Source organism: Microtus ochrogaster, chromosome 6 (assembly GCF_000317375.1).
Source record: "Microtus ochrogaster isolate Prairie Vole_2 chromosome 6, MicOch1.0, whole genome shotgun sequence".
Classification (NCBI taxonomy): domain Eukaryota; kingdom Metazoa; phylum Chordata; class Mammalia; order Rodentia; family Cricetidae; genus Microtus; species Microtus ochrogaster.
The window spans coordinates 34,102,716-34,120,103 of NC_022013.1; the positions used below are offsets into that span (position 1 = coordinate 34,102,716).

Below are 17,388 nucleotides of genomic sequence, written 5' to 3' on the forward strand. Positions count from 1 at the left end.
AGGGAGGGAGGGAGGGAGGGAGGGAGGGAGGGAGCGAGCCTAGGTCAGGCAGCCCAAAAGGAAGAAATCTTTGAGCACCTATTCCACCTTGGCTGGTCTGAGATCTAGACAGACTCAAAGCCAAAACATTACTGCTAGTATAGTACTACCAGAACACTGTAAGCAAGAGAACAAATTAGTCAATGAAAAACAATGAGCAGAATTTTATAAAAATGTAGGGAAGTTATAATGTATAACTTCTTTTAAGAATAATAACCTGGATGAAATAGAGATTTTATATTATCCTAAATAACAAAAGTAATGGTGATATTCTTATACCTCCATTTTGTATGTGCTATCTGAAAATGGTTCACCATAAAAGATTTAAGAACTACTTACTGTAACTATTGGACTTAATCCAAGTGAACATTTAAAGAAAAGCTTTCAAATTTGTACAATTTCATTCCTCAAATATGAAGACAGTGTCTGCTGAGATGCTTGCATGCCTTTAATCTTAGCACTAGGAAGGCAAAGACATGGTCTTTGTGAGGTTAAGGACAACCTGATCTACATTATCAAGTTCTAGGACAGTCAGGGCTATAGAAAAAGATCCTTTCTCAAAACAAACAAAAATGAAAGAAATAGTTGCTGGAGTTTATAAACTTTCTACATGATCTTAAGTAGGCTAGACTAGAGAAAAGTTAAGTGGTACTTAATGAAATCATAAAATCCCTATAAATAACAAGAATCAACTCCAAGAACATCTTCCCTCTCCAGAGAAAAAGGTTCCTTGCCATACCCCAACTAAAAATAAATAAACAAACAAACAAACAAATAAAGCAAAAAACCTTTACCATATCCTACTTACTATATAATAAAAAGCATTTCCAAGTAATACTTTCTTTCTGTTTTTTTGGATGGTAGTGGAGAGACTTTCACACTCTGGCTGACCTAGAACTATAGATAGACCAGGCTGATCTCAAGTTTACAGCGATCCTCCTGTTTCTGCATCTCAAGTATTCAGAATATTGATGCACAGCACTACATACACTCAAATGACATTTTCTTAATCTGTGATGATCCATTAACAAATTATATATACTACAAAAACATATGAAACATAACTAAAATGGCTTTTAAATTTAAACTTCTTTCTAAGAATATTCCCATCCAAAGTGAGTAAAGAGAAAACCACCAATAAAGACTCTTTTCTTCAATAACCGCATGTTAAAAAACATTCACATTCCTCTATCACAGAAACTATTTGATATAAGGTTTCTTAGAACATTAAATAATGCTGGGGGCAGGTCTGAGAGATGGCTCAGTGGTTAAGATCACTGGATGCTCTTCCAGAGGACACATGTTTGATTCCCAGCACCCAAATAGCAGCTCACGTATGTCTGTAGCTCCAGTTACAAGAATAATCAATCCAATAGCCTCGTATGACCTCTATGGACACAGACAAACAATATCTATATTAGATTAGATTAGATCGATCAATAGATCCATAGATAATAGAATTTTTTAAAAAATAAAGAATGAAGCCGGGCGGTGGTGGCGCACGCCTTTAATCCCAGCACTCGGGAGGCAGAGGCAGGCGGATCTCTGTGAGTTCGAGACCAGCCTGGTCTACAAGAGCTAGTTCCAGGACAGGCTCCAAAACCACAGAGAAACCCTGTCTCGAAAAACCAAAAAAAAAAAAAAAAAAAAAAAAAAGAAAAAGAAAAATAAAGAATGAATCCTGGGAACTTATCTTGAAGCAAAATTCCATCTAAGATAAGTTCTGAAAACAATTATGCTCCTTGGGACTCTGGAACCATTAAATGTCAAACATATTCCTTAACTATCTAAGTCAAAGTTTAAACAGAAGCTAGGTGAAGCAATGTGTACCTGAACCCCATATATGTCGAGGAAAAGACAGATGGAGTTCCCCTCACATAAAATAAAAGGCTAGGTGACCTACAAAGTGAGATCCCTTTAGGCACATGGCTCATGCCTTTAATCCCAGCACTCAGAAAGCAGAGGCAGGTGAATAATTTATGAGTTTGAGGTTACCCTGGTCCATATACCAAATCCTAAGCCAACCAAGACTACATAGTGAAATTTTGTCTTTAAAAAGTGATACCAAGATACAATAAAAATAAATAAAGTGAGATTTCCCACCTCAAGAAAAGAAAAGGTTAGCTGAATTCTCTACACAGATTTGGGTATTAAAGGTGTTAAGAAAGTTCAAGTGCACCTGTAACATGAAGGGGCCTGCTTGTTGGGCTTTCGATCCTGCTCGGTATCCCACATCAGGCAAGCCCCCAAGAAAATCACACAGAGATCTCCATAAGTTATAAAACTGGCCCATTAGCTCAGTCTTCTTATTAGATCTTGTAGCTTATATTAACCCATTATTCTTATCTATGTTAGCTACATGGCTGGGTACCTTTCTCAGCCAGGCTGATTACATCTTGCTTCACATGGGCTGGGCAGGACTGAGGAGGGAGCTTCCTGCTTCCCAGAATACACCTGTTCTCATCACCCCACCTCTACTTCCTGTCTGGTTGACCCACCTATACTTCCTGCCTGGCCAATCAGCGTTTATTTAAGACATGATTAACACAATACAGACAATAAGTGCAGGTCCCCAGAATCCTTGGATCTACTGAACCTGGAAGTACATGCTTTTGTGTCCAACAAACTTCTGTGAATTGTTTGTTGTGAGTTGTGCTAGGAACCAACTTGGCTCCTTGGAAAGAGCTGCAAGTGTTCTTAACCACTGAATCATCTCTCTCACTCCTTAATATTTTAGATCTTTATTATCGAACACTTGCAGGACTTTTAGTCATACAAGTTTCAGTAACTTAGACTTAGGAACTGACCAGTAAAACACAACACATATAGTAAAACACCTAACACATACAGAAAAAAAATAAATTGTATAAAAATTATTAATGTACTGATCTAGTCATGTATCAAGAAGATTCTATTCTGATACTGAAGTTAAAAATTACAAAGATTGGGGCTGGAGAGATGGCTCAGAGGTCAAGAGCATTGCCTGCTCTTCCAAAGGTCCTGAGTTCAATTCCCAGCAACCACATGGTGGCTCACAACCATCTGTAATGGGGTCTGGTGCCTTCTTCTGGCCTTCAGGCATATACACAGACAGAATATTGTATACATAATAAATAAATATTTTAAAAAATTACAAAGATTAATTCTAATGCAGATAAACCCTAATTTTGGGAACTATGTGAACCAGGCACATTAAAAATTTTAAGAACATTGGCAACTATGAATTATACATATAAAAGCAGGGAAATCACTTGTGGGCAACAAAAGCTTTTACATTAATATACATTTGCCTGTCTTGATAGTACAAGAGAAATTTTCTGAACAGCAGAATGAGGTAAGAAGCTGTTGCAACTCACAATGATAATTTCAAAACAAAAGAGAAGGGAAAAATACTAAGGATAAGTTTGAGGAATAACTAAAAATAAACTTATCTAAAAAACATTCCTTGTCTATGTATTTTAATTCTAGCAAATAATCAGCATATGAAAAGTAGCAGTTCTGGTTACTGAAGTAATAAAACTAGACAGACATCTGACCACTTTTAGTTTTTTTGTTGCGTTCCTAAGCAATCCTTTTTTATGATTATTTTATTGTGTTTAAATGCCTACAGCATAAATTTATTTAAATTCATATTTTATATTTAGAAGCTCATATTAAAAAAACAAATTCCATGGCACTCAGAGTCATGAGTAAGAAAAAACATTTAACAAAAAAACCTAATTTTTAATGGTTACCTAAGAGTAACTTCAGTTCCCTGGCAATTTACTTTGGAAATTAGCAACAGACAAACACTGTGTCCAAGAAAGATCAACTAAATGAATCACACAGAAATTTAATTCAAACCAAGCATGCTGGCATATGCTTTTAGTGGTACAAGCACTAGGGAGGCAAAGCTAGGTGGATTTCTGTTCAAGGCCAGCCTGATCTACATAGTGAGTTTCAGAACAACTAAAGCCACAAAGTGAGACCCTGTCTTTTAAAAATATAAGCATAAACAAAGAAGAAAATAATGAATTTCAGTTAAACCTTACCACCATTAATTAAATTCTAAAATCAGAAACAACCAAACAAATGACATAAGATATCTGATCTTTTACCACTTTTGCTCTTGCTCACTAAACTGGAAAACACTGGCCTTCTTATCACTGTCTACTGAGTCCATTTTTAACCCTGTTGTTCCTTTGGGGAATGCTCTTCTGGCAGGACTTTGACCTCAGAGAGAGGCCTCTTTGACTACCCTCAGAAGCGGTTATACCTGTAGTATTCAGGGTCAAAGACATAACACGAGTGCTCAATAAATACTTGCTGAATGAATCTGTAAGCCTACAGACAATTTCAAAGACACAAAAACAAATTGGCCATTTAAAAACATATTAGCAAAATACTTGATAGAGTATCAACTTGAAATTTAAAAAACCAAAACTTCATAGATTTATGGCGAATTCTAAGTATAAAATTAAATCTGAACTCAGAAATCACAACAAATATATTATCATGTCATGTGAGGTGTGTAAATATCTGATGACCCACAAGCAAAGACAAAAGCAACAGTCTTAGGTCTTAAGTATATAGCTGATGCATACGCATAGTATTTTAAAGTATAAGATGCATACATCAAAACATACAAATGCAAAATAGAATTAAAAGTATACCTTACCTACATCATAAAATACTGTCATTTGCTACACAACAATGAGAAGTGTTAAACAGAAAGAAGTCAGGCTATTTCTGGCCAGACTATTTTAGTTATGGAATAGCTTTAAAAAGAGCCTACTCAGGAAATTGAGAAAGGAAGATTCCTGGAGCCCAGAACTTCTAAGTCCAATTTAAAAACAACATGGCAAAAGCAAGAAAGACAGCATAGGGGGCCAAGAGCAAGAAAGGCGAAAGAGGGAAGAAAGGCAGGAAGGGAGGGGTAAGGGAGGGCAGGAGAGAGGAACACACAGAGAAGGGAAGGGAAAGAAAAGAAGGGGATAAAACAAATGAGCTAACTGAAAATCTTTGAACCAAAGACTTATATTCATGAATATATAAATATTTGGTTCCAATAAGTGTCTGTAAAAGTACTCCATCAAAGCCGGGCGGTGGTGGCGCACACCTTTAATCCCAGCACTCGGGAGGCAGAGGCAGGCGGATCTCTGTGAGTTCGAGACCAGCTTGGTCTACAAGAGCTAGTTCCAGGACAGGAACCAAAAGCTACGGAGAAACCCTGTCTCAAAAAAAAAAAAAAGTACTCCATCAACTATTACACTCTGTTTACTCATTTAACTGGTCTGAAGACAGATCCCATGTCACTGAGCAGGCTCAGCAACGGCTCTATCACTGAACAGATCCAGTCCCATTCTTATTTTTCCAAAAACAATTACATTTGAAAGAACATAAGATATTAGACCAAAGGGGGGGAGGGGCTCCCATATGACCTTCAACTCAATGGCTTTAAACATCCCAAGTTTCAAACTAGTCAAGACACTTATAAATTCAAAATCTGATCAGAAAAAAGAAAAAAAAGGGAAAAAAAGGGAAACCACTCATGAATCAAATAATATCACACAGACCTATCAGTACTACAACGGTCACTAAAAAATAAATGTTTCAATTAGAAAATGGTAGAGAATAAAAATTTACCATCTGCTACTCACATAAAACACCTGGAACAAATAACCTCTGCAGTCATAAAAACTTACCGTTACAGATTTCAGTGTCATGCCATGGTATGTGCCCATAGTATCAATCTTAAAGCCTTCCGTTTCTGCAAAGAAAAGAACTTACTATGATTTATGTATTTCATTACACACAGAAAAAAATTTCAACCATAATTTACATTACACCTAACAATTCAAAAGTGTAATAAGGCCTTACTTAAATATACTATACACAGTTTTATCACATATCCTAAAAATTAACTTTTGAGACACTAGTTGCAAAATTTATTCAATAAATGACAAAGCATTGACTTCATAGAATTTGGTTAAGATTATTTTTCAAATTTAATTTGAAAACCACACTAAAGAAAGAGCTAAAAAGAAGAATCAACATTTAAGAGCATTAGCTACTTATGCAAAAGACCCAGGTTCAATTCCCAGCAAACACAATCCTCCTACAACTGCATTTAACTTCAGTTTCGGGGAATCTGATACCCTCTTCTGGCGTTATGGACACCAGGGACATGTGTGGTGCATAGATATACACATAGGCAAAATATCCATATGCATAAAAATAAAATAGAACTTAAATCACACTAAATAAAAAGCTTTTAAGCCCTTTATTTTTAGTAACTACTAAATGATTGTATCTATAAAAGCATGTAAAATAGAAAGTTCATAAATTATACCAAGTTTTGTTCTGAAGTTTAATGTAAGGGACAAATTATACATTAATTAGAAAATGGTGGTATAAACAATGAGTTGCAGGACATAAGTGCAACATGTTCGCTCTCACTCTCTGTTAAAAGTAAACATTTAATTCTATACATACATGGCAATTTATTTCACAATTCTGTTTTGGTTCTTGCTATGGTCAATCAACTAACGGTCGTCAATTTGGAACTTTGACAATATTTTTCCAGAAGAAGAATGATATAAACATTCTATATATTATTAAAACAAAACATGCACTGTTTAAATTTCACCTAGGTTATATAACTACCAGAGAAATATTTTTAATTAAAAAATTCATATAGCATGTTCTAGTCTTCTTGGGAAAGATCACATAGCAAATATTTTACAGACTACAGACCAAATACCTTTGTATCAACTCTAAGATTTTGTAGTTGTGGAGCAGAAACAAGATGTGTAATATGTGTATACATGGAGAAGCTGGAGATGGTCCTTAAAGGATTAGATTTGCTATGAATTGCTTTATTTAATCATTCCATAAGAAAACAGCAGTGAATTAAAAATTGGATTACTATCTTTGTGTGGCACCTATTCACCATGTGCCTTTTTCTGGTAAATGAAGTCAGCACATATAATTCACTCATCAAAGCAATACAGCCTTTTTAAAAATTGCCTTGAGACTTCGGATTATACAGGGAAAAAAGTAAACATTAAACGTTCAGTATTTCTATATCCTGTCTTCATAAGTGAAATCAAAATAAATGAAATTTTCAAGAAAAACTGGTGGTAGTCTCACCTCACTAATAAAGAAACGGTTCAGAATTGCATTAGGTAGACTGTCAAGGGAGCTGTAACAAACTTTGCTCTCACACTTGCTCCAAGTCTATGCTTCCCCTACCTCTTAATATACACATTCATAGTTTGGGAAACAATTCAACACACAACATTCCCCATCCCAAAATTCTTTATAACCACAACAACCATCAATAATAGCAAACATTTGTGGGTAGTTTATTACATTATCAGACATTATTCTAGGAACTTCATCTTCTGTACCAAGTGTATACCCAAAGCAACCCTATGAAATAAGTTATCAGTACTATTTAATATTTAATTATAGATATGAGGTAAGAGAGAATAGAGTTGAAATAATAATTAAATCCACACAAAAATTAACTGAAACACATGTCATCTGGATCCAGAATCAAAGCTACCAACAAGAGGTTAACCAATTTTGTTGTGTAGAGTCCAAATACTCTTTGCAAGTGTTGTAGGCTGTATGCCCTCTCAAAACTACCTGAAAGAACTGTGAGAGCTAAACAGCTATAGATCATATATGACTGAGTAAATCTAAACAGCTGTAGATCACACATGAATGAGTAAATCTAAACAGCTATAGATCACACATGAATAAGTAAATCTAAACAGCTGTAGATCACATATGACTGAGTAAATCTAAACAATTGTAGATCACATATGAATGAGTAAATCTAAACAGCTGTAGATCACATATAAATGAGTAACTCTAAACAGCTGTAGATCACATATGAATGAGTAAATCTGACTGTGTTTAAACTACAACAACAATAACAAAAGCTTTATTACAAAAGGAGGTGATTGAACTAGACAGATCTGGACTACAGAGGTTATTTAAGAATCCTTATTCTTAAATATCAAACTACACTGCCACTCAAGCTCAGCACAACAATGATGGGACAAACATAAAGGATAAGCCTTTGCTTATCCATACCTTCTTTGCCTTTGAATCTCTCCTGGTCATATCTGTTGTAGGCCGCTGGGATAGGCTGCTTTGTACGCAAAGTAGGATCCTAAAACAAAACAGAGATGCAAGTCAACATTATTAAATATTACTTACTTAACACTCGTAAAGCCTGATACAGACACATATAAACATATAACATATAACATATAAGTGTTATTACCAATATGAGCCAAAAGACAGAACAAGGTAAGAAGACTACTTGGCATTTGATGAGTAGGATTCACTTTCAATATTATTTGCTACAAAAAATGACAAATAAGAACAAACAATTTCAAATGTACTTATACCAAAACTGCAGATAATTTGGTAAGCAGAGATACTCAAATTACTTAAATGACTGTGAAATAATACTCTCTACAATGATAATCTGAACAGAGTGAGTTCCAGGAGGGCTACACAAAGTTCTGTTGCAAAAAAACAAAAGTAAAAAGATGTTCAATAAACACTTAAAAATGTATACTCTAAAAGCAATAGATGTAGTTTTTTAAAACTTAAAAAAAGCAACTTTCTAATTATGTATAAATTAATTCAAATATTCCTTACTAAACTCATAGTCTATAATAACCTAAAAACACCTTAAAGGTACTTGGAAAAATCATATCTATTTATATATTCTTCATTCTGTTACAATAGGATTACACTCAAACATTACAAAAGAAAAGTTATCAAAGACTATAGCTACTATAGATCATACATATGATCTATATGATCAAATGCCAAACATAAAAATTTCAACAGTTTTAATGACTGTAAAATACACCATAGAATACTCACATTCACAAAGACCATGGTTTACTGTTTTTAAGGCTTCACATTCTTCCCACCAATTACTATGACAGGTGTCTGATTTGTTATTATAAGCATCCTATGCTTTAACATCACAGCACTTACTATACTTCATTTCATAGATTTAGGTTTAATTTACTACAATATGAACTCAAAACAGGACAGAGACTATGACATTGTATTCTTTTATCCCAGAATGCTCAGAACACTGCATAGCAACTAGATGCTATTTGTGGTAAGCCAACTAAAAGTATCTGTCTAAATATCATCAACAACTCAGGGGGCTGGAGAGATGGCTCAGAACAGAGGTCCTGAGTTCAATTCCCAGCAACCACATGATGGCTCACAACCATCTGTAATGATATCTGGTTCCCCCTTCTGACCTGCAGATGTAAATGCAGACAGAACACTGCATACATAATAAATAGATAAATCTTTAAAAAAAAAAAAAAAAGCTTGGTATTTGTAAAAATTAAGTATCAATAATTCCATGCATAAATAAAATTACTTTCAAGGCTATGTTTAGTACTCTACCAATGTTTTTCCAAATTCTACAAAAAAAGTGAAATCAATTTGAATTATATTTTTTGTCTTTCTTGAATCTTGAGAACAGGTAATGGATTTACAGCAAACTAGAGGGTATTTTCTAATTTAAATGGAGACAATAAAGCATGCATGAATTTAGAGTTTGGAGAATCCTAAACAATACCTGAAACAGTGAGGCAGTCAACTTAGCAGAGGAGCTAAAGCTGAGGTCCAACCAATGGGCCATATGGCAGGTGACAAGGGAAAATAAATATGCCAATATTTATTTTCACCAATATGTCACCAAAGATTTCAAACAAGTCCAAAATGGAAGGTAGTGATTTAGATTTTTAATAATAGTTAACAATTTTCTCAAGCGATAAATAGACCAGCTACAGTTAACCTAAAAATTAACTTAGAAGGCTTTTCCTAATTAACCCCTTTTCAGACTCTCATCCAGGTATACATCAAGAATGACCCAAAATTACTGCTGAGTTAACTTTTAATACTAGAGAGGGTCTTTATAGCCTTAAAGTATGGTAAAGTAGCAAGCTTATACCCTACTGTTGTAAAATGTTTAAGATGTCAAAATTACAAGATAAAATACAATATAAACATCAGTTTCTTAAAACAACATAAGCAGAAAAGATTCTTACCACAGGGGCTGTATTTGGAGCAGGCCGCTGTTCAGGGGCACGCCCTTCTTCTCTGGCTTTTACAGATTGAAGAATTGCAAAAATGTTCTTGGAAAAATTCTAAAACATAAATAAATTCTAATTAAACTCAATGTACATGTGCAAAAGCAGTAGTTTTTCCATTAAGCGATTTATATTGAAAATTTCTTTCTAATAATGTTTCCTATTTTACAAGGTACAATAATTGCTTTGGTTTGGAAGTCATTGGTCTCCCAAGGATTGCTATGTGAGATAAGTGCTCCTAAATGTAGGATGTAGAGGTAGAGGAGACTTTAAAAGGTGAGGCCCAGTGAGGAACAATTAGCTATCTGAGCACTGCTATCAAAAGGGGTTGATAGTGGTCTTGAGGCATTACCACGTCACAAAACGTGACTGTCCAAACTTCAATTTTCAGTCTCCAGATCTTGAGCTAAATATCTTTCCTTCCCTCACCCCTAATGTTAGGCTCTCACATAGTCACGCAAGTGTTCTCTACTAGCTATGTCCTAGCTCTAACCTCCTATGAAGCTCTTACCTTGTGTATTACATTGAGGTAATAGAAAACAAGCTACTGTAATTATACATAAAAATAAACGCCAACTACCCTGAGTCTGGTTATTACAAATACTTAAATAGACCAATTATATACAATTTTTATTATTCTGTATCTACTCAAACATAGGAAACCAAGAAAAGTAACCATTTAAATGTAACAGATTTCTATGAAAGGGGACTACTAAATCCTCCAAGTGCAATAACCCCTGTGCTACATCTAGATTGCCAAAGACTTCCTCAGACGCCCAAAGGTTACAGATACTTGTAGGAGTCGCTGTACATTTTTTAAATCTGAAAAGACGGGAAGTAATCATAAATCAGCTGTTCCATTAATACCCAACACAGCCAACAAGGTGATTACTCTTTCCTTCATGAAATAAGCTTCCTCAGTCCTGACACATTATTCTCCGATGACTTTTTTGCCTAATGACTAACAGTATCCCCCAGTGACTAATAATACTTTTGGTTTCTTTCCCCCTCTACCAATCATTCAATGGTTTAAAGAATATATGTGCATCTATTATGAGCTAAATACCTTAACTAAATCCATTGATGATCAACAATCACATGGCTCCTGCTCTCATGTACTTCAAATGTAATACAATTCTCTTCTCTAGAAAATGAAGCATTCTGGAGCCACCAAAGTAGCTCAACAGGTAAAGCACCTGTAACAAAAGCCTATCTCCCAGAGTTCCATCCTTAGAAACCATGTAAAGGTAGAAGAAAGAGAATCAACTCCACAATATTACCCTTTAACTTCCCCATTTTCATGATAGGAAATGCAAACACACATACAGACACACACGCACACGCAGGCACAGGCACACACGCGCGCACGCGCGCACACACACACACACACACACACACACGGAGTTATTTTTAAAAAAGAAATCTGAGAGATGGCTCAGTCAAGAGTACTTGTTGCTCTCCCAAGCAACTGGGTTCAATTCCCAGGACCCACAAGGCAGCTTACAACCAACCCTAACTCCAGTTCCAGAAAAAGTGACATCCTGTTCTGGTCACCACAGACTGTGTACAGTGTACTAACATATATGAAAACAAAACACTCATACACATAAATAAAGTCCTTTTAAAGAAAAAAAGAAATTCAATTGCTTTGCTTCAACTACTCATCCCATTTTACCATTCCATCTACTTTATTAGTTTTTACTTTGCAAAATCTGTTTTGTTTCCTAGTGAGACTAGCATCAACCTCATGGCCCGCAAGCACCGTACTAACATGAAATTCTTTACTTTTAATAAGTTACCTGTCTTATATTGCATCTCATTGCTGCTTGTACTAAACTATTATCTCAGGGCTAATGACCAAAGCATCTTCAATCATTGCCTAACTTCTACATGTTAAATATTATGCAAATGTATACAAAAGTTAGGTTCTATATTAACTGTATACCACTAGTATAATTACCACTATACCATGATACTAATTAGTTCCTGACTCTTTACAGTAGCAAATAAAGATCTCAGAATTTCTTTGCCATCTTAGAAACTATTGAGGACTCTTGCCAGGCAGTGTGTGGGCAGTGGTGGCTCACGTCTTTAATCCCAGCACTCAGGAGGCAGAGGCAGGGGGATCTCTCCGAGTTCAAGGCCAGCCTGGTCTACAAGAGCTAGTAAAACCAAAACCAAAACCACAAAAAAAAGTGTTTTTATATTTTATATACTTTGAGTAGTAATGCTAGTATTTATGGATATGTTTTCTACTTGCAACATCTCTTAATCCTTTTCCCTTTACTGCTGAAGCTAGATTTTCTTATCTTTGACCAAACAGGATAACAACAGATATGCAGAAGTAAATACCAGAATGCAGCTATCATGTCTAGTAAGCTAGATATTAAACACATTTACAAAACTTCAAGTTTTAGTCTTACTACTTTTTGGGTAGATTTTGGAAAAGAATTTTCATAAAATGTATTATGTTTGCATAGAATCTTGCTATTCTTATTTTTTTTTTAAAGGAATTAATTCCTACTTGAAAAATTTGTCAGTTTTAATCTTTAGTGTGATAAATTGTAACTTTAGTTTAAAGGTGTTTAAGAATCCTCAATAGTTTCTTCTTTGGCTTTTTGAAACAAGATTTCTCTGTAGCTTTGGAGCCGGTCCTGGAACTAGCTCTTGTAGACCAGGCTGGCCTCAAACTCACAGAGATCCGCCTGCCTCTGCCTCCCAAGTCCTGGATTAAAGGCATGTGCCACCACCGCCCAGCATTAAATATACTTTTTAAAGTATATAAAGTATAAAGTGTAATCTACTTTGTACTTTAAATGGATTTCTTTCATTCATGCATTGGTTCTCTGGAAAATATCTATCACTGAGTTACGTAATTATATATATATATCTTCCAAACACTAATATATTGTATTATTCAACATTTTAAAATATGTATTTGCTGATGACATTTTCATTAAATCATAATTTTAATAAGTCTTATCAAAACAGTCAAAGATTAGAAAGCTGGAAAACTCATAGCAGAAAGAAATTCTACAAAATTTTGAATTTCTCAGGAAAGTTCACATCTTACCACTGGCAACAAATACTATTTGTTGCTTTTCTTGACAAACTCTTTCAAGAGTATGTCTATAAAATACCTAAGTCTGAATAGCATTGTCATTCAAATAAAAATGTGATGGTTTTCTTTTTTAAAATGTGCTTTAGTTAGTAACCCAAGCCATAACAGAAATGCTGCTCATAAAAGCAACCACAGCTTTTTTAATGTGCAGGACTGCTTTACACATTCAAACTTCATTAAATATATTAAAGTGTCACACTTAAGCTAAGGTTAAAACTGATAAGTGAAGAACGCCATGATTTGCTAGTAATGTTGGGTGACTCAAGTCAAGTACCAGCAGTTTTTAGCAACCATGACTTCTGTACCATCACTGCAAACGTCAGCACAGTGCCAAGTGCAAACAAAACCTCAGTTCTACTGTGAAAACATGAAAATCAGATCACTTTTAAAGTGATAAATTGAATGAAAGACATAACTCTGAAAGAATCAATCAAAATAGCACCAGGAAGTTTTGTGTGCAGGAATTACAGGTGAGATTATCTTTGTACAAATATATTTATACAATTATATTATATATAAGATTCAATAATAAATTACTTTGATCTGAAAACATCCCCCAAAATCTATGTGTTAGAAACTTTATTTTCAATACAGTAGTACTGAAAAGTAGAATTTTTAAGAAGTGACTTTCAAAATAGATTTAAGTGGAGACTAAATGAGTGGCTCAGTGATTTTACGAGTCAGTTTCTGATAAAATAATAATTATTTTCAGCCCTCTTTTTCGTTCCCTCTCTCTCACCCAGGTGATACCTTCCGTCATTTTTGATGCAGTAAGAAAGCCCTCATCAGATGCAGTTCCTTGATCTTGGACTTTCCAGCCTCTAGAATGGTGAACCACAGAAATGTCTATTCATTATAAATGACTCAGTCTGTGATACTCTGTTACAGCAGCACAAAACAGAATAAGTCATAATAATTGAATGGCACAGAAATTTGTTTGTTACAAGTTAATCTGTGATATTCTGTTACAGCAGCAAAAAACAGAGTAAGACATTTAATATAATTTAATGATACTACAAAATCAGGTTGCTTTAACAAGGGTGTAGTAACTATATAAAGAGGATGAAAACTTAACTTTCTTGCCCCTTAAAAATCAGAAAATAAGAGTCTGATCATAGGTAATAATGAACATCATCTGACGTCTACACTAAGCTGGTGTTGTCACACTTGGCAACCTGAGTTCAATTCCAGGAACCCACACAGTGAAAGGAAAAAACTGACTCTCAAGTGGTGTCTTCTGACCTCCACATGTGCACTGTGACAAATGTGTCCACACATGCACACTGAGCAAATGCAAAGTCTATGCTGCTCTAAGTGTCTTTAACATCTAAAGACTTTAGCACATGAACACAGTATATATACCTAGAAATCAGCAATCAAAATGTTTGATTTTGATCTTTAAAAATGATAATATTCAAAAATAAAAATTTTTAAAGATAATATTCATAAAAGCAAACCTACCTTCTAAACAGTTGTTAAATGATTTGTTTTAAAAAAAAAATCACAGTGGTACCGACATTAAATTACAACACTTTTAAACTGATACAATCCTGCCACCTAGAGTTGGTAGAAAAGAATTCATCTCAACAATTTAAAATTTTAATGTTTCACACAGAAGAAAACTATAAGTTAAAGACTGCCAAGTTAAAATGAACTAAAAAAAAAAAAAGCCAGGCATAGTGGCACATACCTTTAATCTTTAATCATAATTCAGATAAGGCAAAGGCTGGTGGATCCCTGTGAATTCAAAGACAGCCTGGTCTACATAGTGAGTGTCTGGACAGCCAAGGTTACACAGTTAACTGTCTCAAAACAAAACAAAAAGAACTAAAAAGTCACAGTATTAATCAAATATTAGTCATGTGAAACAATGAAAATGAGAATGCTATCATTTAACTGCAAATAACAGAAAATAAAGAATGATTATAACCTCACATTGCTTTAGAATTCCAAGCTCTAGAATGATCTTTTTTCATTACTAAATACGTCGATGTGGACACATGCACCACAGTGCAAGTGCAGAAGTCAGAGAAGAACACTGTGGACTCAGTTTTCTCCTTCATCTCTCCAAGGAGTCTAGGGATCAAACCCAGCTTACCAGGACTGTGGGTAGCACCGTCACTCCAGAACTATCTCATTGGACCTGGAAAAACGGCTTTTTTTCTAAATTAAATTAATTTTACTTATTATTATTGTTGTGCACACACACATGCATAATATGAATGTGGGAACATACATGCCACACCATGTGTGGAGGCCAGAGGACAACTTTGAGGCACTGGTTTTTCCTTTCACCTTTACATGGCTTTTGGAGATTCAACCCGGGTTGCCAGGCTTGCACAATGAAGGCCTTTACCAGATGAGTCATCTGTCTGGCCCATGGAAAATGCTTCTTAAAATGTAAGATAAGTCAAAGTAAATAGAATAAAATAAATAGAAATTATTATTTTCCTTACACTCTTTCTAGTTATTTTATTTCTACCAAAACGGGACAGCAAATGAAAAGCTAAAGTTTCAATATTATTCTACAATTAAAACCAGTCAGGGCAGGTGGCACATACCTGTACTCACAGTACTTTGTAGGCAAACGCAGGCCTAAGTCACAAGAAAGACCCTACCTCAAGAAAGCCAAGAGGATCTCTAAACATAAAGTCTCTTTCAATGTAAAGCTCAGTTTCACAACAATCTCACACACTTCTTCAAATGTTCTACCAAACCACCTTTGTTTGTGCAGCAATAGAGAATCAATGACAAAGGAAACTTAGAGGAAAGCCCACAACGCAGAGGAAAATATGTACACAGACTGATGTATCTTTTCCAAGAGATTAATTGACATACTAGAGCGTCTAGCATTAATTTTTTTAATTTCTTTTATTAATGTGTATGGGGGGTGTGTGTGTGCATGGAGGTTAGAGGAAAACTGTGCAGTCAATTCTCTCTTTCTCCCTTCACATGGGTTTGTATGATCCTCAGACTATCAAACTCTCATTCAAATTCTTATCTTTCAAAACTTACAGAGCATACATTTGCTCTGAGCAGAAGTTGAAAAGAATTAGTCCTTAGCTAATTTATTAATTTATGAACATAAAAAAATAAAACTTGAAACCTATTAGTAAATTTTAAACAATCCTACAATACTCCAAAGAATGAGTAAAATATTTAATTACCTTTCCTGTGCTTTGTAAGATAGTTGTTCTTGTTCTCCACACTCTCTCTCTGCTGACAATATCTCTGGTCACATCTACCTCAGCATCCACAAAACTCCTCTGTTTAAGGGCAGTTATATCATCATCTAGATCAGTCTTGATAGTAGATCTTTTCTTAGCCATAATTTTGGCTTTGATTGCAGCAATTTTTTCCACTGACATGGCTTCAGACAAAGACCTAAAAGTAATTTATTTTTAAAATTTCACAGCAAAGATTCCTTCTGTACAACATTTATACTGTTGCACTTAAAATGACGATTTAAGAGAAAAAAAAAACACCACTGCAAGTGACAATATGCTTTTCTATAAACCTTAATATTTTATAGTCACACAGAAGTTTACAGGCAATAGTTCATAAAGATAATACTCTAAAAGCAAGTTGGTAATTTATTTTATGAGTATGACTGCTTTACCTACATGTAGGTGTATGTGTTGTTTCTGTGCCTGGTACCCAAGAAAGTCAAGAGGGCTTCAAATTTCCTGAAACTGAGGCTACAGGCAGTTATAGGCCACTATGTGGGTGCTGAAACCAAATCAGGATCCTCTGTAAGAATGGCCAGTGCTCTTAACCACTAAACCACCTAGTGTCGAATTAACCTCTTTAAATTTAAAACTAATAATAAAATTCCCTGCTTTTTTTTTAAATCTCCCACAGAAGAGCAGAACTAATTCGGGTGCTTTTGCTTGTATTCCTGAGGCTTTACCAGTGTTATCTATACATGTACCTCTCTACATATGAAAACTATAAACAAGCATCTTGTGATGGGGCGAAAATGTCATTCTGTAAAAAGGCTAAAGCTTGGGTTTTTCCATGAAATGTATTTCCAGTTTGTAAAACTACAGGCTACATATACGACTAACATCAGAGCCCAAAGAGACTGTAGATGCCACAATA

At 34.9% G+C, this 17,388-nt stretch overlaps 1 protein-coding gene across 1 annotated transcript in view; it reads right to left on the minus strand.

Moving 5' to 3' along the window:
- The window catches only part of Cdc73 (cell division cycle 73), a 118,413-nt gene that overhangs the window by 79,198 nt on the left and 21,827 nt on the right, over positions 1–17,388 (minus strand). The window contains exons 7-10 of the mRNA XM_005348461.2: positions 16,455–16,671; positions 10,125–10,223; positions 8,125–8,203; positions 5,724–5,788 (exon numbers count right to left, since the gene is read on the minus strand). Of these exons, the coding sequence (XP_005348518.1) occupies positions 5,724–5,788; positions 8,125–8,203; positions 10,125–10,223; positions 16,455–16,671 (460 nt within the window). The remainder of the gene's footprint in view (positions 1–5,723; positions 5,789–8,124; positions 8,204–10,124; positions 10,224–16,454; positions 16,672–17,388) is intronic.